The sequence below is a fragment of the Balaenoptera borealis genome (assembly GCF_965194805.1).
Source record: "Balaenoptera borealis genome assembly, chromosome: 19".
Lineage (NCBI taxonomy): Eukaryota > Metazoa > Chordata > Mammalia > Artiodactyla > Balaenopteridae > Balaenoptera > Balaenoptera borealis.
The window spans coordinates 50,652,704-50,680,079 of NC_138878.1; the positions used below are offsets into that span (position 1 = coordinate 50,652,704).

General features: G+C 44.1%; 3 protein-coding genes and 1 pseudogene across 13 annotated transcripts in view; 2 read left to right on the top strand and 2 right to left on the bottom strand.

The window, feature by feature from the left end:
- Positions 1 to 18,635, bottom strand: part of CEP89 (centrosomal protein 89) — a gene marked incomplete at its 3' end in the record, with an annotated part of 74,383 nt that extends 55,748 nt beyond the window's left edge. For all 7 annotated transcript variants that reach the window (XR_014237348.1, XR_014237349.1, XM_082366488.1 and 4 more), the window contains exons 1-4: positions 18,495 to 18,635; positions 15,192 to 15,298; positions 9,947 to 10,105; positions 6,982 to 7,168 (exon numbers count right to left, since the gene is read on the bottom strand). Coding sequence is in view for 5 of the 7 variants with exons in the window: in XM_082366488.1 (XP_082222614.1) it covers positions 6,982 to 7,168; positions 9,947 to 10,105; positions 15,192 to 15,298; positions 18,495 to 18,533 (492 nt within the window). The remainder of the gene's footprint in view (positions 1 to 6,981; positions 7,169 to 9,946; positions 10,106 to 15,191; positions 15,299 to 18,494) is intronic.
- Positions 10,116 to 15,153, top strand: LOC309616222 (large ribosomal subunit protein eL31 pseudogene; annotated as a pseudogene). The gene has a single exon. The product of its transcript is annotated as a large ribosomal subunit protein eL31 pseudogene (transcript).
- A 190-nt stretch (positions 18,636 to 18,825) lies between the features above and the next one.
- FAAP24 (FA core complex associated protein 24) lies at positions 18,826 to 21,534 on the top strand. Of its 3 annotated transcripts, none has more exons than XM_082366545.1 (5): positions 18,826 to 18,927; positions 19,216 to 19,334; positions 19,448 to 19,587; positions 19,746 to 19,898; positions 20,646 to 21,534. In XM_082366545.1, exons 2-5 carry the CDS (start codon positions 19,229 to 19,231, stop codon positions 20,892 to 20,894), a joined length of 648 nt encoding a protein of 215 aa, XP_082222671.1. In that variant the 5' UTR covers positions 18,826 to 18,927; positions 19,216 to 19,228; the 3' UTR covers positions 20,895 to 21,534. The 3 variants fall into 3 exon arrangements, with proteins under 3 accessions (XP_082222671.1, XP_082222670.1, XP_082222669.1); XM_082366544.1 differs by having other exon boundaries at positions 18,874 to 19,023; XM_082366543.1 differs by having other exon boundaries at positions 18,875 to 19,027.
- Positions 21,535 to 21,848: 314 nt separating this feature from the next.
- Positions 21,849 to 27,376, bottom strand: part of RHPN2 (rhophilin Rho GTPase binding protein 2) — a 57,512-nt gene continuing 51,984 nt past the window's right edge. For both annotated transcript variants that reach the window (XM_082366497.1, XM_082366498.1), the window contains one exon: positions 21,849 to 23,541. In XM_082366497.1, the coding sequence (XP_082222623.1) occupies positions 23,275 to 23,541 (267 nt within the window). In that variant the 3' untranslated portion in view covers positions 21,849 to 23,274. The remainder of the gene's footprint in view (positions 23,542 to 27,376) is intronic.

Below are 27,376 nucleotides of genomic sequence, written 5' to 3' on the forward strand. Positions count from 1 at the left end.
AAAGGATGGATTGGGAATTCCCTGGAGATCCAGTGCTTAGGACTTGGTGCTCTCACTGCCGAGGCTGTGTGGCATGGCCAAAAAAAATTAAAGGTTGGAAAAAAATATCCAAAATATCCAAAAATATCCAAAAAAATAGCACGCAAATATCAAACAAAAGAAAGATGGAGGGGACTTGCCTGGTGGCACAGTGGTTAAGAATCCGCCTGCCAGTGCAGGGGACATGGGTTCCAGCCCTGGTCTGGGAAGATCCCACATGCTGCGGAGCAACTAGGCCCGTGCGCCACAACTACTGAACCTGCGCTCTAGAGCCTGTGAGACACAACTACTGAAGCCCTCGCGCCTAGAGCCTGTGCTCTGCAACAAGAGAAGCCACCACAGCGAGAAGCCCGCGCACCGCAACAAAGAGTAGCGCCCCCTCCCTGCAACTAGAGAAAGCCCACGCACAGCAATGAAGACCCAACGCAGCCAAAAATAAATTTAAAAATTAATTAATTAAAAAAAAGAAAGATGGAGAATGTCAGATGAAATAGACATTATGGCAAAAAACCTCTTTAGAGATAGAGAGGGTCACTTCATAGTGACAAACTGTTCAATTTACCAGGAAGATATAATTTTAAATTTGTACACACCAAAAAATGTAGTCAGATGCAAAATAATACACATTCTATGATTCCATGAATATAAAGCTCAAAAATATGCAAAGCTAATCTGTGACATCTTCTCTTACTTGGAGGTGAAAGCAAGATATTGGAACACCTGGCAACATGGCAAAGAAGCTGCAGCGTCTAGGTTCCTGTGACTGTGGGGCGAGCCAACTGTAAGAGCCGGCGGTGATTAACCCTGAGGACGCATAGGGTGCAGCCCCAAACGGCACTGGCACCTTCCCAGATGCCCCACCTCAGATCGATGATGCCAACCTAAGAACCCCAGCCCAAAGGGACAGACACTAGTGGTGCAGCAACAGAAGGGTTCACTTAGCTCCACCTCAGGGTAAAGTCCAGGCGAGAGTGTGGTCAGATTGTGCAGTGGACCAAGGACTGACTCTGGGAGGGGCAGTTTTGATTTGTGGGGTAGAGGGACCGCGCGGGCCTGCACTGGGACCTTTGTAAGTCCGACAGCATGCTGGACCTCCCTTGGTTTGGCATGTTATGGTAAGCGAAATAAGCGTTTGTGAATCCACGCCTCCTCACCGCTGCATGGAGGAGACCCCACCGCTGGAGGATGGCAGGGCTCACTCACTCTTGGTGGCTTCTGCAAACTGGCTGGAGTGACAGCTTGGTGCCTGACTTGAGATCCTGGCCTTCTACTGCCACCAACGCGGGTCCAGCTCATGCAGAGGTGCTTGCATTGGTAGAGCAGAGTCAACGGTCTACACGTGCATACACTAACCGTGGACATTCCTATCTGCACAGGGATGTGTGTGTGTAAATGTGGACAGGGAGACTGCAGGCACCACAGCCCACCTGGCAGTCAGTGCCCCGCTTCTACCTTGTTGAGAGAACCCTGATTTTGTTCAGTGCAAGTGGGCTCAGTCCATAGTAATAGCCAGTAATTGGCCAAGGGATGGGCATGTGACCAATGAACCTCCTGCTGGGAGGCTCCCAGGAAAAAATGTTCCCCGTAATCAACACAGTGCAGCCTGAAGGACCTTGCCCCGCTTCCTCCTTTCTGCAGGAAGAACTGGCTGCATTTGGTGACCTCAGAGAGCAAGCCAAGAGAATCTCAGGTGCCAGTCTTTGACAGGCAGCTGAAACAATTTGGAATCTCCTATCTTTTGATTTTGTTATGTGAGAGAGTTAAAGGTCTATTATTTAAACCTTTTGTTTGCCTATTTGATTATTTGTAGCCAAGAAAACGATATAGACATCAAAGTGACTGCAGAGGCTTGTCCTGGAGAGAAGAGGAGGGATGGAACGGCAGGGTTTCAGGGCAGTGTTTGCTTTATATGCAGTATCAAAAGTTTTTATAAGACATGGGGATTCATGTATACTTGTGTAACAGAAAGAAAATTTTAAAGAAATTAAAAATTAAAAACTGTGGAGAGAGAAGGGGGACATTCCTAATCCTCAACCACAGCAGCAAAAGATTCCCTACTACTCCTTGGCCTCCAGAAGTTTCTAGGGATAACTGGTTTACCCCTGCATGAATGATTCCTCTCTGGATCCAAGGACGTGGAGGACATTCAAATATCCGTTTGTTGGCAGTTGGCTGGATGAATAAATGAACAAATGAATGAATATATGATATTTTATGACAAGATGCTCTGCAAATCCACAAACACAACAAGAGCAAGAAGGTGTGACAGAGGAGCTTCAGTAACATCCTAACAGTGACTTCTTGAAAATGGTAGCAGGCAATTAGACTACACTCTCCTCCCTTAAAACCTGTTGGAATCAATTGAAAGAATGAAAAGAAAAAAAGCAAGCAAGCTTAGTCAATGGCCAGAAAACAGCTACCAAACCTATGAAATGTGGAAGAGAGGGAGAATGCCAGAAGCCGCCAAACTTCCTCAGACGTCAGGTATGCAGGTGCTCCGACAGTCACAAACTGTCACGGTTGCAAAGGTCCACAGTGATTCTCTGACGGGTGCACTGAGAGCAAGGATGTGATGGTCCCAGGAGACGTACTGTAACTCCCACAGGGCGGGCGAAGCTAAAGGGAGACACTTGGGAGAGCCCACCTTTGCCATCCAGAATCCAGCTCTATACTCTCAAAGAAGTTAAAGACAGCACAGTCTGACATGAGGAACCCAAAGAAGAGATCCAGGAGATCAGGTAAAGTGATAAGGCAACAGAAAGATGTGTGAAGTAAATCAGCAGAACTCACAAAAACAAAAGGCAAAATAAAACCAATACAGAGGTAAAAGCTATATGAGAAGCCATAAAACATAGTGACAAAGTGCTGAGAGAGATGAGGATAGACAGAGTAAATCACACAAAGTGAATGAAGCTGCAAAGAAAATGGAGGGACAAGGGATTACAGAAAATATAATAGACATGGAAGACAAAGGATATCCAACAAACGCATAACTAGTGTTCCCAATGGAGAATACAATGAACAGATGATGAAATCAGTCAAAGATAAAATAAAAGAGGGGAGGAAATATTCCCTGAAAATAAAAAAGGGAGATGAAAATCTATGTCTGCAGAACTAAATTATATGCACTAAGTTTCAGGAAAAAAGGACAGAAAATAATAAACACCACGATTAATCCTGGTGATATTACTGAACTTCAAAAGATAAAGAATGAACCTACAAAGGTTATCAGGCAGAAAAATCAAGTGACCTCAAAGGGGAGAAGAAAGGCCTTAACTCGTTCTTTGCTGTCACTCTCAGCAGTCCTCTCAGAAAAGGTTATGTGGTCTCATGCCACCGTGTACCCTTCCTTTAATTAATTATTAATTGTGTGACTGTGGAGTCTGTCTTATACTGATTCTCCAGCACCTAGCACAATACCTAGTACTCAATCAGATGCTCAACAAGTAAGTGTTGAATTATTTACCTACCCAAAGACAGTTTCCTCCCTAACACAGTCCTTTATAGGATGAAGAAGCTGAGGCACAGAGACATTATCAGACTTCCCAAGTCACACAACTGGGAAGTAGAGAAGCTGGGACTTGGACTCAGGTCTCTGTCCGTGGTGTTGCTCTTTCCACTGGGCCCTAGTGTTGTGGGAACTGACCACACATTCACCCACCCCACTTCCCTTGCAGCCTTACTTTTGGGTGGCACCAACAAGACAACTGCTGAAAACAAGACTTGCTTTCCATTTGTTAGGCCATTTCTGAGTGGGTGCACACCTCACATGAAGATGTTTGCCCAAACTACCCTGAAACACAGAGAGAGGCATGAGGTAGAGACTTATATCCAAATTGCCTGATGTGGGTTGGTCTGTTTCCTTATCTTACTAGTTTCGATAAAAAAGAATAAAATTGTAAATTATTTACCTGAGATTATAGAATGTCTATAGTAAAAATAAGGAGGGCAATTTTACTTTTTTCTTTTAAATTAAAACATACCCCATTGGCAGTATCTGCTTCAGAGCTAGTGCCATCTAGTGATTAAACAGCAGTTTTACATGCTCCACACGTCTATTCTTTTCAAAGATATGTATTTTAATCATATAATAAATTTAAGACTACTGGCTCAGTTTCAAAAAAAAGCTCTATGTCTAAGAAATATTCTTGATAGGCACAAGGATTGTAAACACCAATTTAAATTCTAAACAGGGAAAACTGGTTGCCCTGATCTGAATCCTGCCTCTGCCACTGGGTGGTTGGTTGGATGATCTTGGGCAAGTTATTTACCCTGTTTCTTCACACACTTACCGCCAGGGGTGTGAAGTAAATGAAATGGCACGTGTGAGCTGCCTAGCAAATATCAAATGCTCAGAAAAGGTCAATGTGTCTTCCTCCCCCTATTGTACTAATTGTAAGGCTGTGGGAAACTGAAATCCCTTTCCAGCTTAAGGGCCCCTTCATTCATGCCATCTGCAACCGGCCAGGACAATGTCCAGGTTATGATGAGACCTTTCAACTGCAATCAGTTACTAATACTCCACCTCTGGCTCCTGGGCTGTATAGGGAAAGGCTTTCCTGTTGGCTGGGATGTACAGAAACGTGGAGACCGGCACGCACATACTGCTGCTGGGAAGGCAAATGGGAATCATTGCTTTGGAGAACAATTCGGCAACATCTAGTGTGAAGAACACATAGGTACACGTACCAAACGTGCAAAGGAATAACCTAAATGTTCATCAGTAGGTGAGTAGATAAATAAATTAACATGTATCCATCTCAAAACTTCAATGCTGAGTGAAAAAGCCGAGAGGTGGAAAGATTGATTCAGTACGGTGACCTTTGTACAATTAAAAATATATATATAGTAATACATTTGTTTATTGACACTTATTTGCAGTAAAAGAATAAGAACAGACTTCTAGAACACATCCCAAATCCAGGAGAAGATGGCTATCCAGGGATGGAGCAGATGGGAGACAAAGATTTCAACCCTAACTGTAATTTTCTTTCTTTTATCAGAAAATCTGAAGCAAAAAAAAAAAAAAAAAAAAAAAACACGAAAAACAAAAGATAAGATGTCAATACTCATTCATTCTGGAGCGTGAGAACACTAACGTGCTATGTTATTTTCTGCTTCTCAGTTTCGGGGGGCTGGGTTATAGAAGATGCACGTGTTCAGCTCTAATAGACAGTGCCAAACAGCTCCCCACAGCGACGGGGTCAACTCCCACTCCCGCAGCATCAGAGAGCTCCTCCACATCCTCACCAACCCTCGCCAGTGTTTGTTGCCTTGCTCTACTTTTCAAATTTTTAAATAAAAAACATTTCCGAGACTTCCCTGGCGGTCCAGTGGTTAACACTCCACACTTCCAACACAGGGTGCGCGGGTTCGATCCCTGGTCAGGGAAGTAAGATCCCACATGCCGCACGGTGAGGCCAAAATAAAAAAAAAATTTCCATACTGCACATGGGTCCTAGAGCCACCATGACACACTTGCCTAAAAAATAAACTATCTGTTCTGTTAATGACAAAGGAGGTTGTACAGGTCACTATAATCTCTGTCCTCTGAGGGAAATGCGGTAGCAAGCTTTACTTCCAAAATAGTTGAGTGATACAGCTCTATCTGTAACCTGGGTCCAACATACTAGCCAGGAAGTGTGCAGACTGAGGGGCAGTGGGAGCTCACATAGGCCTTTTAGAGCCCCGCAGGCCTCCTTGGGTTCTTGGCAGCTGTCTGCCTGTCCAGTGCTCCTTGCTGTAGAGAAACCTAACTTTGCATGTTGAAGTCTGTATATGCTAGAAAGTGATGGTTAGTTTCTGAAATACTCACATAAGGATTCCTCAAAATAAGTTCCCTAACGCCACTTAAAATGTGATTCAGTATAGTGGAGGATAGTCAATATATTCAATCTGTATATATTATAGTTGGATGCTACAAGTCTATAAGTATACTCACTACAAATAACACATTATAGTGATGGTGAAGGGCTTCCCTGGTGGTGCAGTGGTTGAGAATCTGCCTGCTAATGAGGGGACACGGGTTCAAGCCCTGGTCTGGGAGGATCCCACATGCCGCGGAGCAACTGGGCCCGTGAGCCACAACTACTGAGCCTGCGCGTCTGGAGCCTGTGCTCCGCAACAAGAGAGGCCGCGATAGTGAGAGGCCCGCGCACCGCGATGAAGAGTGGCCCCCGCTTGCCACAACTAGAGAAAGCCCTCGCACAGAAACGAAGGCCCAACACAGCCATAAATAAATAAATAAATATAGTGATGGTGAAAAAGAAAAAAGCGAGAAAGGGAAAAGAAATTATGGTGCTGTCTCTTGCCATTAACGAAACGGCGCTATCCAGTTTCCAAAACCCTGGGAGCAGAGTGTTTAAACCAGGGCACGCGGGCAATGGTGGAGAAATGGGCTCCTTCAGCCTCTCTGGACCTCGGCCCCCCCATGTATGATGGGGCCGTAAACGGAACCTACGTCACCGAGACAGCAGGAAATCAATGCACGTGAGAGTTTGATTTATAGACTCCCATAGGGTAAGCACTCAGAGAACGTCTGCTGCTAAGGAGAGGCGAGTGACCATACTCCTCTCGTCAGGCATGAATTTGAAGAAACGATGCAACGTACACATCGATACAGAAAAGTGACAGGAAAATTAGCTTTGGGGGTGTCAAAGGAAAGAGCAGGATGACCAGCATCGGATGGAAACCTACGTTAAGAATGTGAAGATGTTTATCTCTGTTTTTGAAGGACTTGTCTTGAAAGATAAAGGAAAGAGTTTCGAATTTTAGCCTAACAAGACAGAAAATGAGACTGGACATGTTAAAAAGAAATAAGCCCCCAAACAAAAGCCATCAACTGCCGAAGAGAGAAAAGGAAAATCCTTACTAATGCACTTGACACAACTGACTCTGAGCTAATGTCAAGGTGCAGAAGAAACGCTGGAACGATACAAGCACCTGATTTCTGTGTGGCACGGCATAAATGGCGTCGCTGAGGCTTCCCTCTTCTTTGCGAGCACTTGTGTCCCCCGACTCCCTGTGGCTGCATGACAGGTGCGTGTCAGTGTCCTCTTCCTCCTCGTAGCCCAGCATTTCAAAGGATGGCAAAGAAGATCTTCTTCCCGTCTCATTCTGCCTATGTGGTCTGTATTAGAACATTCAAGAGCAAAATAAACAAACAAGCCACTTAACGCTTCACATAGGTTCATATACGTGTATTAAATGCACTGCCTCAAGCCCCACTGTAAAGTATTACAACCACATTACAAAATATACAGACGCTAAAGGGTGATATCATCCACAATTCCACCTCTTTGTACACTGTTAGCATTTCTTTCTAGCTTTTCACCTAGGTTTTCATAGTTATTATCTCTGCATACATATACAATTTGCCTCCTCGTTAACAAGTTTTTAAAGTCAAAAGGTTAGGTTCATACACCAGTTTTATCACCCGTTCCCCTTACATAGGTTTTTACCCCAATTTTCACCATCATAAATAACCCTGTAATGAATGTCAATGTGCAGCAAATCTCTTCTGTATTGAGGATTAGTCCCATAAAACAAACAACCATATGGAGAACTGCTGAGTCAAACAGTATAAACACACACACACGGAAAGTACACCACCCACAGCAGGAACATTTTGTGGGTCCACACGCGTCCACGCAAAATCATTTCCCCAACCTGCAACTATGTTGGTAATAATTTTCTAAAACTTGCCAAAATAATTGAAATCTCACTGTAAAAATGTGCATTTCTTCCTGAGACGGGCTATTTTTCCATGTATTTGGATGTGAGCCCTGGCTCCTCTACTGCGAATTGTCTGCTCATGGCCTTTGTCCATTTATCTACTCTGCTTCTAGTAAGTCCATTCCAATTTGAAATTAACTTTTCCATCTACTAAAATTAAAACCCTGACTTTGTATTTACTATAAATATTTTTCCTATTCTATAGATCTTATTTTGACTATAAATTTTTTTAACATACAGATGATTAAAAAAAAAATTTTTTTTTAACCTTCCAAATTCTTAGCTTGGAAGTACACAGCAGGCATCTCTCTCTGAGAGGTTTGATAAGATTGGATACAGGATTTCATGGTCTTATTTCTATGTATATAAAAATTAGTCCTTTCATTCAATAAGAATTTGTTTTGGTGTATGAATTAGGAAAGGCTCAAAGCTGATTTTTTTCTAATACTGCTAATGAATATACTGTTGAATCCTTTCCTTTCCCTTTATCTGTGGGGCTGCCTTTATTAAAGATTCAATATGCCTGCAAACACTAGGTTCACCTCAGGGTGTTCACGTGCACCTCTCTATCACTGAACCAGCACTCCTCTACTTTAACTACTTCAACTAAATGTTTTAAAATATGATGGGGCTGGGGCTTCCCTGGTGGCGCGGTGGTTAAGAATCCGCCTGCCAATGCAGGGGACACGGGTTCGAGCCCTGGTCCAGGAAGATCCCACATGCCGCAGAGCAACTGAGCTCGTGCGCCGCAGCTACTGAGCCAATGCACCACAACTACTGGAGCCCACGTGCCACAACTACTGAAGTCTGTGCACCTAGAGCCCATGCTCCGCAACAAGAGAAGACACTGCAGTGAGAAGCCCGCGCACCGCGACGAAGAGTAGCCCCCGCTCGCCACAACTAGAGAAAGCTCGCGTGTAGCAACGAAGACCCAATGCAGCCAAAGATAAATAAATAAAATAAGTACATTTATTAAAAAATATATATATATGATGGGGCTAATGCAGCCCTCCCCCTGAATCACTATTCTTCCTTTCCAGATTTCCTCTTATGGTCTTATCTGCTTATTCTTTCCAATGGATTTCAGAATTACTTCCTCATCTTCAGTTCTTATTCAGCCAAAGTATAAATTCTTACCGGGAGAAAAACAGGCTATATTCAAACATCTCAAAAATGGAGTCAAGATTAAAATTCAAAAACCAAAAATATAAACACATCCTAGAAGGAAATATGTGAGCATTTGTATAATGCTGTAATAGGAAAAATCTTCCTAGATTTGACAATAATGTCAGAAACTACAAAGACTGATAGCTCTTACTACAGAAAAAATAAAGAATATTTTGGTATGTTAAAAAAAAAAAAAACCTCAAAAACCAAAATTGAATAAACATGGCAGACACAAGGCACATCTAGTGATGCATCCCCCACCTCCACCCCACAAGCCCTTAAAGTCCTCAGGGTCTTCCCACTGCTCCTGGGGGAGATACCAAACCTCAAAACAGGATACCAAAGGCACCCCCAGCCTGCCCACTCCTCCGGCACCATCTCGAATGACTCCCCACCTCACTTGACTCCTCCCAGCCACAAATGTCTTCCTTCAGTTGCTCACATGTGTCATGCTCCCTCTTCTCTCATCCCAGCCCCACACTGACCACCTCCCAACCCATTCCCAGTTGGTTCCTGTATAGCCCGCAGCTCTCCCCCAGTGCCCTCTCCCTCAGGAGGAAACCTTCCTGACTCCTGGCCCTATGTCAGCTCTAATCCAGCTCAAGCAGTAGAGAAAGTGATGTTAAAGAAGAAAGGTTACAGTAGGCGTCAACAAAGGTAAATTCAGTGCGACCGTTCAGAGAGGAGATACACGAGAAGTGGGGACTGACAACTCTCACCACCTAGGTTGTGGCTAAAAGCAGCACTGAATTCACCAGCTCAGTGTTGCCATGAAAGCAACCGGTGTCTTCACAAGCTATAATTTAACAAGATCCACTCTAGAGAAAATTCGGATACATTCAAGACCGATTAATGTCCCAAGACAGTATCCCTTTGACGTTGGTGATGAAAACCTGAGTACTAAGCTCTAGTCCTATAGCCACATGCACCCACACGCACACACACACGCTCAGAGCTGCCCTGCCTCTGCCCCGAGAGGAAGCTGAACCCATGACATGGTCCTTACTGATGCCTCAGCTCCGAGATGGTGGCATAGGGCTCGATGAAACTGTCCTTTTCAATGTAGGTCGTGTCACTCTCAGAGTGGGATCTCCGGCGAGGCTGAGGAATGGCAACAGTCCGGCCAGTCAATGTTGTTGCTAGAATGGCTGCAGCCAGAGCAGATCTATGGACAAAAACACCACAGTGAGCCAGTGAGACACGAACCCTCAAGCTGAAGGTTGAACAACAGGATACATGAATTAATCAAGGTTTACTTTCAGTTCTACAGTGTTCAGTGTGTATCTACTGGCTACGTGCCTGTAGTCTGTTATGTGCCATCACACAATCTCACTTCATTCCCACAGCAACTGTATGAATGGATATTACTGTCATCTCCATTTTTCAAAGACATTAAATGACTTGTCTAAGCTTTCCTAGCTAATGGGAGATGAAACCAGGTCTGTAATCCAGGCAGTCTATATTCAAGTAGTGTTCCTATAAAAATGAAAGATCAGAATGGGGAAAAAAAAAAGGAGAAATAAAAAGATATAAAAGAAATGAGCAAATTATTCAAAATTATAATAAAGGAAAGACAGAGTCATGGGTTTACCCTCCCACTTGAAAAAGCAAAATAAACAATTAATTGTCCCAGCTTACTGCTTGAGAGAATTTCCGGGTCACAGCACAGGGAGGAGGAAATGAGGTGGAGCCAGGCCGAGTTGTGGAAATGGAGTGGAGAGTCAGGGAACACCAAGGCAGATAGAATTTGCAGGACAGAGTACCAGAAAGGAAAGAGCTGAACAGAGAGAACTCCAGAAACCTGCAGAAGGCCCCCTGAGTGCTCAGCAAAATGCTCCTCAGTGCAAGAGTGGGAGGACACTACAGAAGGCTGGGGGAGAGCCATCCACGAGGGTTAGAGGAACAGTGCCAGGTGCTTACACAGGGCTGGGGATAGTGACTGCTCCCACCAGACAGATGGGAAAACATTATAATTCACGGGACACTGGGTACAGCACTCTAAAGGTGGTGGAGAATAAGTAGCCCTAGACTGAACACTGCTCCAGACCCTGCCTAACAAATCATAAAAGCAAGACCCGAAATATCAAACTGGTTCCAAGTAATTTAACTGCATCCCAGAACAAAATTCAAGAAGACTTATAGGAATACAAAAATATCCAGCACTCAACAAGGTAAAACTCACAAAAGTGTCTATCTAGTATGCAAACATACATAAACTAGGCATGCAAAGAGACAGAAAAACATGACCCATAATGAAGAGAATAATCAATCAAAACCCATTCAGAGCTGACACGTTAGAAGTAACAGAGAGGGACATTAAGACAGTTATTCTAATTATGTTCCAAAAGGTAAGTAGAGACATGGAATATTATTAAAAAGACTTGAACTTCAGGAGATGGAAATTACACTGGATGGGATTAACTGTAGGTTACACATTGCAGAAGAAAAGATTAGTGAAATTAAAGGCAAAACAATAGAAAATAACCAAAATGAAATACAGAAAGGAAAAAATAACTTAAAGAGCATAGTAAGATATGAGATAAAAAATGCTACTGTTTTATGTTTTAAGCCACTAAGTTTTGGGAACTCCCTGGCAGTCCAGTGGTTAGGACTCCGTGCTTTCACTGTCGAGGGCCCGGGTTCAATCCCTGGTCGGGGAACTAAGATCCCGCAAGCCACACGGCATGGCAAAGAAAAAAAAAAGCCACTAAGTTTTGGTGTAATTACTTACATGGCAATAGATAATGTTCATCAAATGGTGCTGGAACAACTGGATACCCACGTGCAAAAAAGTGAACTTGAATCTACACCTCCCACACCATACACAAAAATTAACTCAAAATGCATCATAGACCTAAATGTAAAGGCTAAAACTATAAAACTTCTAGAAGAAAATATAGGAGAAAATGCTTTATGACCTTGGGTTAGGCAAATATTTCTTAGATATGATACTGAAATCATGATCTGTAAAAGAAAAAGTTGACAAGTTGAACTTCATAAACATTAAGAATTTCTGCTCTCTGAAAGGCTGTTAAGAAAATGAAAAGATAAGCCATAGATGGGGAGAAAATATTTGCAAATCACATATTTGTATGTGATTTGTATGTGATACAAGAACTTGTATCCAGAATATATATCCAGAATAGTGTTATATATACAGTAATAGGAACAAAACCCAATTTTTTAAAGTGGGCAAAAGATTTAAACAGATACTTTACCAAAGAAGATATACAATGGCAAATAAGCACGTGAAAAGATGTTCAACACCATTAGTTACTAGAGAAACGCAAAATAAAACCATAAAGATACCACTACACACCTATTAGAATGTCCAAAATTTAAAAGACTGGCTAAGACAATCCCTTCAACCTGGGCCTGGCAGAATGGCTCTCACAAAGAAGGGTGGAGAGAAGAAGGGGCCAGTCTGCCATCAATGAGGTGGTGACCAGAGAATAACCCACCAACATTCACAAGCACATCCATGGAGCAAGCTTCAAGAAAGGTGCCCCTTGGACACCTGAAGAGATCCAGAAATTTGCCAGGAAGTTGATGGGAACCACAGATGTGCACATGGACTCCAGGTGCAACAAAACTGTCTGGGCCAAAGGAATAAGGAACATCCCATACTTTACCAGTATGGTTGTCCAGAAAGTGTAATGAAGATGAAGATTCACCAAACAAGCTCTACAGAGCATTGTTATCTATGCACCTGTCACCACCTTCAAAAACCTATAGACAGGGACTTCCCTGGTGATGCAGTGGTTAAGAATCTGCCTGCCAAGGCAGGGGACACGGGTTTGAGCCCTGGTCTGGGAAGATCCCACATGCCGCAGAGCAACTAAGCCCGTGTGCCACAACTACTGAGCCTGCACTCTAGAGCCTGCGAGCCACAACTACTGAGCCCGTACGCCACAACTACTGAAGCCCGTGCACCTAGAACCCGTGCTCCACAACAAGAGAAGCCACTGCAATGAGAAGCCCGCGCACTGCAATGAAGAGTAGCCCCCGCTCGCTGCAACTAGAGAAAGCCCGCAAGCAGCAACAAAGACCCAACAAAGCCAAAAATAAATAAATAAATAAATAAATAAAAACAAAAAAACCTATAGACAGTCAACGTGAATGAGAGCTAATGGCTAATTGTCAAACAGTTATAAAGTCACAGACACAGACACCCACACACAACTGATCAAACCAAGCATTGGTGAGCACGTGAAGAAAATGGAACTCATACCCTGCTGGTGGGAACATATATGGAATAACAACTTTGGAAATAGTTTGGCAGTTTCTTAATAGGTTAAATATATCCCTAGTATATGACCCACCTATTCCACTCCTAAATATTTACCAAGAGAAATGAAACCACAGGTCCAAAGATTTGTGCACAAATATTCATAGCAGCTTTATTTCTAGTAGCCAAGAAACTAGAAACCGCCCAAATATCCATCAACAGGTGAATGGACAAACAGTGGCATATTCATCTAATGGAATACCACTCAGCAATTAAAAGGATGAATTACTGATTTTCACAACAATATGGATGAATCTCAAAATAATTATGCTGAGTGAAAGAACCCAGCGTAAGTATTTTGTATAATTCCGTTTACATAAAAGTCTAGAAAATGGAGGCTAATCTTATAGTGATAGAAAGCAGATCGATGGCTGCCTGGGATGGGGATGAGGGTGGGCTGGGCCGAGGTATGGGAAGTGAGAGGGGGAAGGAGGGAGGAATTACAAAGGGGCATGAGGAAACTTGAGGGGATGATAGATACATTTATTATCTTGATTATGGTGATGGTCTCACAGGTATAAACATATGTCATAACATCACATTATTCATTTAAATATGTACAGTTTATTGTACATCCATTATATAATAAAATTGCTTTAGAAAAGATAAAAGACTATCTAAAGCAAAAATAAGAACACCATATTGTGGGGTTTATAACATATAGAATTAAAACGTATAACAACAGTAGCAAAGGATGGGAAGGAGGAAACAGAAGTGACTGCTGGAAGATTCTTACACTATTACGCTAGAGGCGAAGTGGAATAATGTCAGAAGTTAATTTGAATGTTAGTTTTTAGAGTAAAATAACCTAGAAATCAGCCAAATTTGCCAAAACCATGTTGATTATTTGGGGCTAATAAAGATTATAATCCAGAAATATATTTTTGGAAAACACAGAAGACTACAAAGATTTTCTAACGAGTCTACAGCATGCTTGCAGCAAAACGACGTGGTCTTTTGTTTGTTTTTCTGCTTTATAATGGAATGTGAAGCTAACGCTCTCACTACTGCTGCTACATAAACATTTCAGTTCTAATGACACAACTTAAAGGTTGTTCACACAAACACTGAAGAGCCAGACAGACCTACAAGTCCATCGCAGCGATGCCACCACCCACCAGCCGTGAGACTCTGGGCCAATGACTAACACTTGAGCTCAAAACAGAGATGCCAACAGGACCTCTCTCACAGGATCGGTGAGAGGATGAAATGAAACAGTGCTTCTAAAGCACTGACCAGAGTCCTTGGCACAGAGGAAACACTAATAAATGGCTATTCTTGTTATCAAGATTGTACTGAAGGAAAAAACAAACACTAAAAATATTTCAAAGTGTTTATTATCGGGAGGCATACAATATTCCAGTTTCAAAGAACACTAAAAGAAGGTACCACCCTTGAGTGAAATTATTTCTCATTGTTAACAGTTAAGCCATGTATCCATGTATTTTATGGATTAAAAAGAAAGTCTAAAATTCTCCTGCGCCTAAAATTTTGGAGGACATAGGCAGGGGTCTTAGGTATAAAAGAAGTCAGCTCTCTGGTGTGTTAGGAGCACTGAAGGATAGGGGAATCTCGGGCCCTGGCAAGCGAGCTCACTTCTCCTTCCTTCCTGCAGAGCAGTTCTTCTGACAGGCAGACTTGTGTTTAAAAAGAAAATTATGTGCACACTTCAAATTCCTTTTAACATACTATCAACCTAAATATTTGCACTTCAGTGTTTTATATTTTGAAAAATTGCATTCAATTATGACATGTGAGAACTCCACAGACCTGAAAGGCACAGACCATTATCCCACGGAGAAACCATATTAAGTGCTTCGTTATGGAACCGTGATACGTATTTCAAAGGACATGATTCTAATCACCCTCCTTGTGATTTTCTTACCCATCTGAACAGTCCCGGGACCCAGCACTTGGTGGCTGAGCTCAGGGTGACCTCAGTGCCTGCTCACCTGAGACTCACCTTGGTCTCTCCGGAGAGGGGTTGGGGCTGCGTGGAGGAGGTGTGCGGGGCACAGCTGGCTTCGGTGCGATGCTGGCTGCAGGGAGAAGGCCATGCATGATGCGTTTCTGCACAAATGAGACCCAGCAGAGGTCAATGGGATCATCTCTGGGGACTGCGACCACACCTCCCTGGGCCTGGGAGGGAACACCTGCACTGGTCACCCAGGGATCTAGTCACACCAGGACGCCCACTCCTCCCCCTGCCATCCTCAAGCCCCATCTGGCCAGGCACACGTGCCCATGCAGGGAGCACCGTATAGCTGCCCTCAGTGGGGACCCTCTGGTCCTTCCTTCCTCAGAACAGCTTCCCTGACCATCCCGCAGAGCCACTCTCCAGCACCCCCAACTGGTCTCACAGCACTGCCCCTGATGACCCTACTTACTCACTTGCCGCCCCCCCGGCCGGATGGAAGCTTCCTAAGAGAATGCAACCTTCTTGTCTTTATCAACCCTGGAACTCTGGCACTTAGCACATTGTCTAACACCTGGTAGGGGCTTAATAAGGATTTTAGGTAGCTTATCTCAAAGATGCAGGGTAACAAAAACTAGTTCTTACACACAATGAAAGTCGGAGAACCCTGCTTTAGGCAACTGGGAGGCCCTGAGAAGTTTCTGAGTGTAGCCCAATCTTCATTTTCTGTGCACCAGCCATTCATTTGTATCTACTAGAAGCAAAACGCCATGACAGCGTTTCATGACAATGAAGAAACCTTGTCCTCATCTTTAAGGAGGGACAGTACAGAGGAGAAACACCCAGGTATTTATAATACAACACAGAATCATGGAAAGCGCCAAGGGAGAGGTAAAGACAAAGTGCTGAGGTGACCCAGGGAGGGAAGGGCTCCTTCAGATCTAGGGGCCAGCAAGGGGACCGCTGATGTCCTGTTGGGAGAAAATCTCAGAGCATTTAGACTGGGTCTTCAAAGATGGCCACTGCTCTCACATTTGGGAAATGCAATAGAAAGGCATTCCAGGAGGAGGGAGCAACAGGAACAAAGGAATGAAGCAAGACGTTAGTGGCAGTGTTCTAGAAATAAGCACTCCAGTTTGCTGGAATACAGAGGCATCTGAGTTGGAGAGACTAGAAAAATGAGCTGGAGTCAGAGTGGGGACTGTTTCCATTTAAGAGTTTTGATACCAGACTAAGGAGATCTTGTGACCTAGTGAGAAGCACCCACTGAAAGTGGCCCCGGGGAAGACTAATCAGGCTGGGGTGGGCAAAAGGTACCGGGGCAGAAAGGAAGGTGCAACCAAGGGGAAGAGCCAGGGGTCTGGGCATCCTTCAGGAGTGAGGGATGAGCAGACCTTCCAAATGTCTTCTGCAGCCCTCCCACCCCCACCCCAGTCCCACGTGCATGGCCAACCCCAAGGGCAGGTATTCCAGAGCAGCCACTGCTGTATCCCACCATTCTCCAGGATATACACTTGTCTGCCGCCTCCCCCATCCCCCACTGCCTGGCAGATGCTCAAGGACAAGAAAGGCTTTTCTTCACCTTTGAATCCCCAGGGGCTGGTATCCAGAAGGTCCTTCAAAAGGGCCTCGTGAGTTTTGTTTATTTATTTATTTATTTATTTATTTATTTATTTGATGGAGTGAATCTCCCATAGTATGCTGAACATTTCTCCCCTGTACCACAATAATCATTTCCTAACTATGGTTCTCCTGCCTCTAGTCTCTAATAAAACACAGGATGATCCTATCTCAACCCAGCATGAAAACTCTCGGGTTGGCAGAGAAATGTCCTCTCCTGGCACAGAAGGCTGCTAAGGCTGCTCTCAGTTGGTTCCTATCAATGGCCCCAGATTCTTTTCTGGAGGGCCCTCCTCATCCCTACACATGCTGTAGCGCTCAGAATTGCCTTCCTGTTCCCACATAGCAAACGACTCTTTGTCAGACTTTTGTACATGCTGTTTTCTCCACCTGGAATTCTATTTCCTTACTCCTCCCAAGGCCCAGGTCAACTCTCTGGGCCGACTTTGCTGCCCCTTCCCTGGTATATGCCTCTTCAGCACTTTTTCCCTCACCATTTTGTGTTGAATGACTTATAGGTTTGTCTACCCTTTAGCCTTTGGGGCCATAGGCTGTCAATCAATTGTGGGTATCTGGCACACACACAGTAGGAACTCAGTAACGCAATAAAAACCTCAATAAAGATGCTGAGTTAGCAAAATTGCAATGGAAAAATATGCTTCAACTATGCCTTCCTTGCTTCTCAACATCCACCTGTCTAAAATGACTTCAGCAGGTCATAGGGCTGAGAACAGGAAGCCAAGTCAGACATGCTTTCTGATCCCGATCTGAAACAGAGTTCAGGAGTACCCTTGTCAAAATGCTTTCTCTGCATTTAAAGTATTACGTTTATGGAGAACTGGATGTAAGTAGGTCTGGGGTTTCACCAGGCAAGTATGGAAAAGGGAGACAGGAGCAACGCCATTGGGGTGGGGGGCAGTGGATACAAAGAAGTATCACGGAGTCAGGAATTAGGGCTGGGAAAGAGAGCAATGAGGACATTGGTAGGACCAACAGACGGGGAGAGGGGAGGATGTCAAAGAATTGTCGGTATCAGGGTACTAAAGGAACTGAGTAGCTTCCTAGTAGGAGGAAGGGTCAGAGAATGAGCCTGGAAGTGTGTGCCCGCAGCGACAGAGTGGCCATGGTAAGGTCTGGAGGGAAGCATTCCAGGCAGAAGAAAGAGCAAAGACAAAGGCCTGAAGAAACCTAAAGGTGTGAAGAGCTGGAGCGTCTGTGTGTGTGACTTGTGGGCAGTGGGCACGATCAGAATTGCATTTTAAAAGAATCCCTTTGGCTGCTTTGTGGAGAACGGACCTAGGGGAAGGCAGGAACGGAGACCGAGAAATAGGGAGGAGCTGCTGCAGCAGTCCAGGTAGATGATGGAGGCCGGGGTGGGAGCGGGGACGGCTGCCAGATGCATTTGGTGGGTGGAATCTATGGAACTTGCTGGTGGGGTGTACATGGTGCGTGGCGGAGGAAAGAAAAGAATGACTTCCCACAGAGGAATATTCAGTAGTGGAGCAAGTGTGTGCCGGCAGGAGTAAACTCCCCAACACCGGAGCGAAAGTTACAGGTGAGACAGGGCGAGTCCTATCGACTGAGACCGACACTGGGATAGAGGATCTGTGTTCCAAACACGAAAATTCAGGGTTTCTAGAAAGAAAAACCAACTCCTCTTGTGCCGCTACCTTGCCTCCATCCCAAATCCCAACCCCTTCCCACTTAACCCCCGGGCGCAGATATACTTACAAACTGCCTCTTGCCGCCTCTCCGGAACCCCAGGAGCATCCTTGCTGCGGGGGTTGGCCAGACCGGCACTAGACTGACAAGCAGGTCTCAGAGCCGAGTACCACTCCCTAAACTGGGCCGCCTCCAGCTGGCCTAGCCCCAGACGCCTTTTGTACGCAACGGACTTCGCAACAACCACGTCTGCCATTGGCTCTGCTTTTCCCAAGACCAATCAGAGCGAAGGTTACTTCACACCCGTCGCTCATGGCAACCAGCCGGTACCTCTCAAATCCTCTCCAGGGCTGAAATTGTATACGCTGTCCATTCTCTTATTGGCCAGTCACGTGTCGATCTCTGAGGCCATAGCCTATCCGGCGCCAGGGGAGGCAGAGGGCGGGCAGGATGAAGGACTTGGAGAGCGCGCAGGAGAGAACCCGGAAGTGGAGCGCCGCAGGTAATGTCGCGGGAGACCCAGAGCTGGGTCCTGGCCGGCTCGGCCCCCGCCCTGGACTGGATGGAGGAGCCACGGCGCGGGAATGTCAGGGGCCAGGCAGGTGACGCAAATGAGGGACGCGGCTTCTAGGACAGGAATCTCCTGGTTCTTAGACTTTGGCTAATAATCAAGCCTCTTAAAGAACACTCTGCAGACGGGCTCCTGCCAAAGAGGCCCGGGCTGGGAGTGGAATGCGGGGCCGTGTGCCGGAGAGCCTGCTCAAGTGCCGTCTTGTATTCCCCTAATTAGATCCAGGCCGCCGATGGAAGGGAACACCCCTGATGGCACAGGCCCCATGCACGTGCCGTTTGGGCACATTGTGGCCAATGAGAAATGGCGCGGGTCGCAGCTGGCACAGGGAATGCAAGGTCGGTGGGCTTCCTCTACTAAAGCCCTCTCTCATCTCACCCCACTTTTTAAAAACGTTCCACCTATTTTCATCCAAAGCTCACGGAACTTATTTTCTTGTCTGTATTTTCAGGAAAAATTAAACTTGTTTTTGAGGATGGACTGACACCGGTAGATTTTTACTTGTCTAGCAGATCCTGCATTCTTTATATCACCGAAGCTGATTTGGTGGCAGGAAATGGCTACAGAAAGAGACTTGTTCGGGTTAGAAATGTAAGTACTGAATTAAAGAAACAAATTGAAAATTGACTTCTATCTCTTGCAATAATTTATATGAAACCATTGGCCATTCCAAGCACCCTTGGATAGCTTCTTAATCTTGAATGGAATTTTGTTACAAAATAGTTTCCTGTCTTTTTTTTTCTTTGCAGTCCAGTAAACTTCAAGGGATTGTAGTAGTTGAAAAAACGCAGATGAGTGAACAGTACTTTGCAGCTGTACAGAAATTTACTGTGCTGGATCTTGGGATGGTGTTGCTTCCAGTGGCCAGCCAGACGGAAGCGTCCTGTCTCATTATCCAGTTGGTAAGTACTGATTCCTACTCCTCCACAATAGCCCTGTGTTAGGATTCTTGACTGACCTTCCTGGACCTGTTAACTCTGACAACTGCCCTTATTATAGGTACAATCCATCAGGTCAATCTCTATCAGTGACTGGGTTGGTTTCTAAAACCTTTTTGAGGAATTTAAGTTCAGAAGCTGCCTCTGCAGCTAGCTGAGCTTGCCCCCCTTTCTAGGCAAGCATGTAACAAAGCAAACAAGTTGGAGACCTGATTTTAGCCTCCCAGGCTGTGATGACTCCATCATGCACTATTCTGCACTTAGGCTGGGGACACTGTCAACAGCTTCTTCGCCTCATCCACACGTATCTTCTTTTTTCTTTTTTTTTTCGGCCGGGCCACGCGGCATGTGGGATCTTTGTTCCCCGACCAGGGATCGAACCTGCACCCCCCTACATTGGAAGGGCAGAGTCTTAACCACTGGACTGCCAGGGAAGTCCCGCCATGTATCTTTTGTTAAGCATCAGCACTTCTGTCTGCAAGTTCATGTGTTGTTTTTTTTTCACCTAGTGGTTTTCCATATAGTTCATCTTTTAATAATTTTACTGATGCCTGAAAAATTATATTCGTGGTATATATGAGAATATTTGCAGTGGTGAATCAAGCTGAACCAAATGGAAAAACTAAAACTAAATTTCCACAAAACAAAACTTTAAGAAACCTCCAGTCTTCTAGAGGGCACTCATGTGCTTTTCCTTTCATCTCGGTTCAGGTTCAAGAGCAAACCAAAGAGCCCAGTAAGAACCCTTTTCTCAGGAAGAAACGGGCTCTGATCTCTGAGCCAGCCCTCCTTCGAACTGTGCAACAGATCCCAGGAGTCGGGAAAGTTAAAGCTCCTCTCCTGCTTCAGAGGTTTCCAAGTATCCAGCAACTAAGTAATGCTTCCATCCAAGAACTGGAGCCGGTGGTTGGACAATCAGTGGCCCAGCACATTCATGCGTTCTTCACCCAGTCCAGGTGATGGCTCTTCCCACGGCATCTCCTTTACACCACGAACTACAGGATCTTGTTTTCTTTCACATTAAGAAACAATATTTCCTCTCACAGAAACTAGGGAAGGATGAAGTGAGGCCTGAATGGCACCTGCCAGTTGTCCTGCCCTGCTTTCTGGGCTCAAGCATTTACTTCAGTTAGTGTGCCCCAGATGGCACTGCCTGCATCCTGCTAGCATGAAGAGGGCTGGTGGACACCTTCCTAAGGGAGTCGGTTTAAACAGGGACTCTCTCAAGATTCAGCAAAAAGCCAGCTTGGGGAGATTTTAATGTGTGACGTTGACCTGTATCTATCATGGAAGGTGGTGGATGTGACCGTCTAAAGGAAACAAACCTACAATGAATGAAGCACTGTGTACCATAAGCCCCTTGTTCCTTCTGGCAGAGCCACTGTTCTTCAGGTCTGGTCTTAATACACCTGTGCTTTGAGGGTGGCTGCCAGTGTAAACAAACAATTGTACTGCCTTTTTTCTTCCTTCCTTCCTTTCTCCCTCCATCCCTCCCTTCCGGGTAGCTGCACAGTTTGTTTGTAATCACTGAGCATGACTTCTGAACACAGAAAGCCTGGAGTCCAGAGTTCCCATTTTAAAATAAAAAGCCAATGCGTGCGAGGGAGGGAAAGAATGTGTTTGTCAACGTATAGCCCAACAATGGGAAGAGACACGGGAAAATGGCAGGGGCAGCTGCATCCAGAGAGGAGAGCCTGGGGATCAAAATGCACAACTGCTCATTCAAGAAATAAATACAATTAAAGAGGCTATATGTTTTCAGGGATACTAAGATAACTTGAAAGCTAAGTCCTGTTTTGTGAAATGTTAGTAATTTTTAAAAATCAAATACAATAAAAAACATTTTGTGCATTAGGGTAAAAATGATTTGAAAGAGGAGGGAATTAAAGAGAAATCAAAGTGGAAACCATTAACTCAGGCAAATGAGTGCGTTTATGTAAATATTTATATAAAAATAGCCCTAAGGGCAATGGATACACTTTCCCAAATATGGTTGCTTCCCTTTTGATATTACACACTAGAAAACATTTACGTTTGTTAATTCTCAAAATTACATGTCAATGATATATTTTTAAAAGCTATATAACTTGTACTATGCCAACAGTGAATCTAATTAGAGTCACAGTGTCATCCAACGTATAGCAAGAGAAATCAGCTGGTAAGAATGTCATTTTAAAAAGTCAAATAGAGCTCTAAACTTGAATCATTTACATCCTGACCTTATACAATGTTTTTAACCCTTCTTAAAGACTCTTAAAATATACAACTATGTACTTTCTACTTTAAACAAAATGAAAAGTGTTTTGAGTATCAAACAGTATATTATCTACCTTGTAGACAGCATCTTCATCTAACACTGCCACTGTGTTAGCGACTTTTAAATGACATAAAATAGAAGAAAAGTTGCTCCTAAATGGTTTTTTATCTAATAAGTCATGACAAATTTGGCACTAGACTTTATCTGGAAACAGCATTCATATTATTTAGAAATAATAGTAAAAGCTTGTTGTTTTAGGTTAATGAATTCCCCTTAGGAAGGAGCTCTTTGGGACAGTTTTTTTTTTAGTGTATTTATTTAAGCGCATCACTTTTCTTTCTTTCTTTCTTTCTTTCTTTTTGGCTGTGTTGGGTCTTCGTTTCTGTACGAGGGCTTTCTCCAGTTGCGGCAAGCGGGGGCCACTCTTCATCGCGGTGCACGGGCCTCTCAGTATCACGGCCTCTCTTGGTGCGGAGCACAGGCTCCAGACGCGCAGGCTCAGTAATTGTGGCTCACGGGCCTAGTTGCTCCGCGGCATGTGGGATCTTCCCAGACCAGGGCTCGAACCCGTGTCCCCTGCATTGGCAGGCAGACTCTCAACCACTGCGCCACCAGGGAAGCCCCCTGGGACAGTTTTTAGTAACACTAATTTAAGTCTATCATTATGGTCCCTTGCCCTGACTTAATTTGGGGTCATCTGAATTCTGAGTTAAGGAATTATCTATCTATCAATCACCCAAGTCTGGAAACTTACAAATAGAACCAGTATAGGAAATCCTAATTTAACTCTGATAGTAAGTAACTAAGAGTCTTAATTACAGTCGTTAAAAACAGCCATATTTCCACATTATTCTATTTACAATACTTTATATAATAAATAACTTGCAGCAATATGGTGAGACTCCCCTAATAAGTTTGTTTTCCACAAATTTCTAGAGGTTTCTTGTTACTGTCATTCATAAAAACATATCAATTGTAGGTTTACGCTGTGAGAAAATGGGATTTGAGAATATTTAGAAATTTTCCGCTATGGCACAAATACGAAGGCCCAGTCAGCATGGGAAACGCTTTTGTTTCCTCACGTTAGTACAGAGAACTGTCGGAGGTGAGAAGGCTGAATGGAGAGGGGAGCTTCTTCTTGACCGGAGGCCCCGCAACCCTGACCCCAACCGATGGGAGGCACAAGGTGCTCGCCGACTTCTGTCTGTTCTTATTGGTGCTCCAACTCAAAAAGGACAGCTTTTTCGAGATTTTCTTGGTTTTATCAGTTTTATCATCATCATCTATGGCTAAGCAGATCATGGAGTAAGTTTTCTGCATTCCTGCGGAGTATGTGGCACATTTACTATGCTGCACACAGAAAAGGAAAGAGAAAGGTGTTAGAAGTCAAGATGTCAGAGGAACGATTGCGAAGAAGTTTGAGATTCAGATTCTGCACTCATAGCATCCTCTTTAAAATTACATTGACATAATTCTGAAACTCAGTGACAAACACTTATATAGAATTAGGTTCTTAACAACAAGGACAATTCTTAAGGAATATACTCAGTAGTAGCAATTTAGGCTAGAGACCACTACCTTTTAAGGTTATTACATTTGAAAAAGTAATACATACTCATGGTCAATGATATGAAAATACATGAGGTGAACAGTAGGTGTCCCTCCTACCTGGGCTTTCAGGCTCTTCCCCTGAGGTAACCACTGTCTGTTACACTTTCAGAGATAACATTCATATACAGGTATTGATATGTGTGTAAGTATACATCACCATTCGTCTTTCCTTAAGAATACACTACACACACTGGTCCGCACCCTGCTTTCTTCACTTACTGTATCCTGGATTTCAGCGCACACCAACAGATACAGATCAACTTCATTCTCTTTAAAGACAGTACAGGGTCCATGGTGATGAGGATATTAAATTTTTCCAATTTTTTAAACGTGAAATAAACATAACATCAAATTTACCATTTTAACCATTAAGTTATGCTTATTTCACCAGTTTAAAGACATGCCCTCCCAAGTGCCTGGACCCTCTCACTCCCTCTGTCCTCCAGGTATCCCCTCCTTTCTGCTCTCCTGTCTCCTAAACCTTTCCCATCTGCACACACGCTAACTGTGCTATCAACACACACACCTCTGAAAAACTTTCCTTTACCCCTACGTCCCCCTCCCAGCTACCACCGCAATATCTCTGCTCCCTTTCTCTCATTCACCTGTTTCCTGTCCTCATCCAGCACGCCACTACCCTACTACCCAGTCCCCAAATCTTCCTGGGGCGCCCCTCTGACACTCTCAGGGCTTTATGGAGCACAGCTGGAAACCACTGCACTCATCTAAATCTTAGATTATACAGCTGAGGACCATGAAGCCTGCTGAAGGTCAAACAGCTTGTTAACAGCAGGCAGGGCCTGATTCCAGGTCTTTGATTCCAAGCCTGGGGTTCTTTCCACGACATCAGCGGTAGTCAGAATGTGCTCCACGGAGAGGTACTAGGGATCCCCACCGTAATCCAGGGAGAGTGGGGGAGCAGGCAACCAATTCAGCCAGAGCACTGGGCTTTATTGTTCCCATGATTTGCTTTTGTTTGAAGAAGAGGCTCAGCAGTTAAAAACAGTGCTCACAGCAAAGGAAACCATAAACAAGACGAAAAGACAACCCTCAGAATGGGAGAAAATACTTGCCAACAAAGCAACTGACAAGGGATTAATCTCCAAAAAATAGCTCATGCAGCTCAATATCAAAAAAACAACCCAGTCAACAAATGGGTGGAAGACCTAAATAGACATTTCTCCAAAGAAGACATACAGCTGGCCAACAAACACATGAAAAGATGCTCAACATCACTAATTATTAGAGAAATGCAAATCAAAACTACAATGAGGTTATCACCTCACACCGGTCAGAATGGCCATCATCAAAAAATCTACAAACAATAAATGCTGGAGAGGGTGTGGAGAAAAGGGAACCCTCTTACACTGTTGGTGGGAATGTAAATTGATACAGCCACTATGGAGAACAGTGTGGAGGTTCCTTAAAAAACTAAAAATAGAACTACCATATGACCCAGCAATCCCACTACTGGGCATATACCCAGAGAAAACCATTATTCAAAAAGATACATGCACCCCAGTGTTCACTGCAGCACTATTTACAATAGCCAGGACACTGAAGCACCCTAACTGTCCATCAACAGAGGAATGGATAAAGCAGATGTGGTACATACATACAATGGAATATTACTCAGCTATAAAAAGGAACGAAATTGTGCCATCTGCAGAGACATGGATGGACCTAGAGACTGTCATACAAAGTAAAGTAAGTCAGAAAAACAAATACTGTATGATATCACTTATATATGGAATCTAGAAAAAGGATACAGATGAACTTATCTGCAAAGCAGAAATAGAGACACAAACATAGAGAACAAACGTATGGACACCAAGGGGGGAAGAGGGGGGTGGGATGAATTGGGAGATTGGGATTGTATATACAATAGTATATATACTATTAGTATATACACTACTATATATACTACATAGTATATACACTACTATGTATAAAATAGATAACTCATGAGAACCTACTGTATAGCACAAGGAACTCTACTTGATGCTTTGTGGGGATTTAAATGGAAAGGAAATCCAAAAAAGAGGGGATGTATGTATACATATAGCTGATTCACTTTGCTGTACAGCAGAAACTAACACAACATTGTAAAGCAACTATACTCCAATAAAAATTAATAGAAAAAAAAATTAACAAACACACAAAAAAAACCAATGCTCAATTATCTAAAGTCCATGCTGGGTGAAAAGAATAGCCATGTCATGGTTATTACTCTTCTAACACCTATTATGAACTGAAACGTATCCCAGCTACGCACCATTTTCTCCATTTTTCCCGAGGCTCAGAGCAAGTCTCTGATGCCCAAGGTCACGGAACTGGTGAAAGCCAGGATTCAAATGCAGGCAATCTGAATACAGAACCCTTGCTTTCACCCCTACATCAGATTCTTCACTGGCCTGGTTCAATCAAAAGTGTGACAGGACTAACAGATAAGCCTTTCAGTCTCTTCAGGGGCAGGGCCGCTCTCTAAAGCGGCAGGTCCTCCGGCTGTGCCTAATAGACTCCAGCCCTCAGGCCAGAGCGCAGCATTTTTATTTATCCACTTTCCGGACAAACTTCTTTTGTTTCTGGTTGAGACCTTGATCACTAGTCTAGCAGTGCTATGGATTCCACCCCTAAAAGTGCCATTTTTCATGATCCCTTCTCCCAAGATGCAATGTGAGTCCCTTGACTACTTTATCTTCTTTTTTCTAATTGAGTTATAATTCACATACCATAAAATTCACCATTTTAATACAATCCAGTGGTTTTTAGTATATTCACAGAGTTGTGCAACCACTAATACTACCGAATTTCAGAACATTCCCACCCCCCTCCAAAAGAAACCCTGGGGACTTCCCTGGCGGTCTGGTGGTTAGAACTCTGTGCTTCCACTGCAGGGGGTGTGGGTTCGATACCTGGTCGGGGAACTAAGAGCCTGCAAGCTGTGTGGTGCAGCCAAAAAAGAAGGAAAAAAAAAAAAGAAACCCTGTCCCACCAGCTGTTACTCCCCATTCCCCGACGCCCCAGCCCCTGGCAACCAACCACTAACCTACATTCTGTTTCCATGGGTTTGCCTATTCTGGACATTTCTTACCAATGGAATCACACAATCATTCACTCTCCAACCCTCTCTAAGTCTGAGTTCTGTTGCCATTTCCCCATGAAAAGTGTCCTTTTGTCCTGCTGCCAAATATAACAGACACGGCTCTGCTTCCCTCATTCTCCATCTCTTAACTGTATTCAACACAAACCACCACTCTTTCCGGGCAGGATTTTCTTCTCTTGGTTTCAGAAGCTCCTCTTTATCCCACCTGTCTGCACTCCCCTTCGCACCTACTTCTCTTCTGACTGACCTCCAGACGCTTGTGGTGTCTCTCAGGGCTGAGTCCTCCACCCTCAACCCCTCGAGGGTAATTTCGTTTAGTATCTTACAGCTTTAAATATCATCTCTGTGCTGATGATCCTCAAATATTTAGTTCTAGGCTGACATTTGCCTTGAACTGAAGATCTGAACACCCAGCTGCCTACTTTACCTTTACATCCGGATGCCTAATGGCACGCGAACCACACACAA

Coding starts and splice junctions, on each gene's coding strand:
- FAAP24 (XM_082366543.1), top strand. CDS start 18,876: ATGAAGGACTTGGAGAGCGCGCAGGAGAGAACCCGGAAGTGGAGCGCC. Junction 19,028..19,215: donor GAATGTCAGGGGCCAGGCAG/GTGACGCAAATG, acceptor TCCCCTAATTAG/ATCCAGGCCGCCGATGGAAG. Junction 19,588..19,745: donor GACTTGTTCGGGTTAGAAAT/GTAAGTACTGAA, acceptor TTTTCTTTGCAG/TCCAGTAAACTTCAAGGGAT.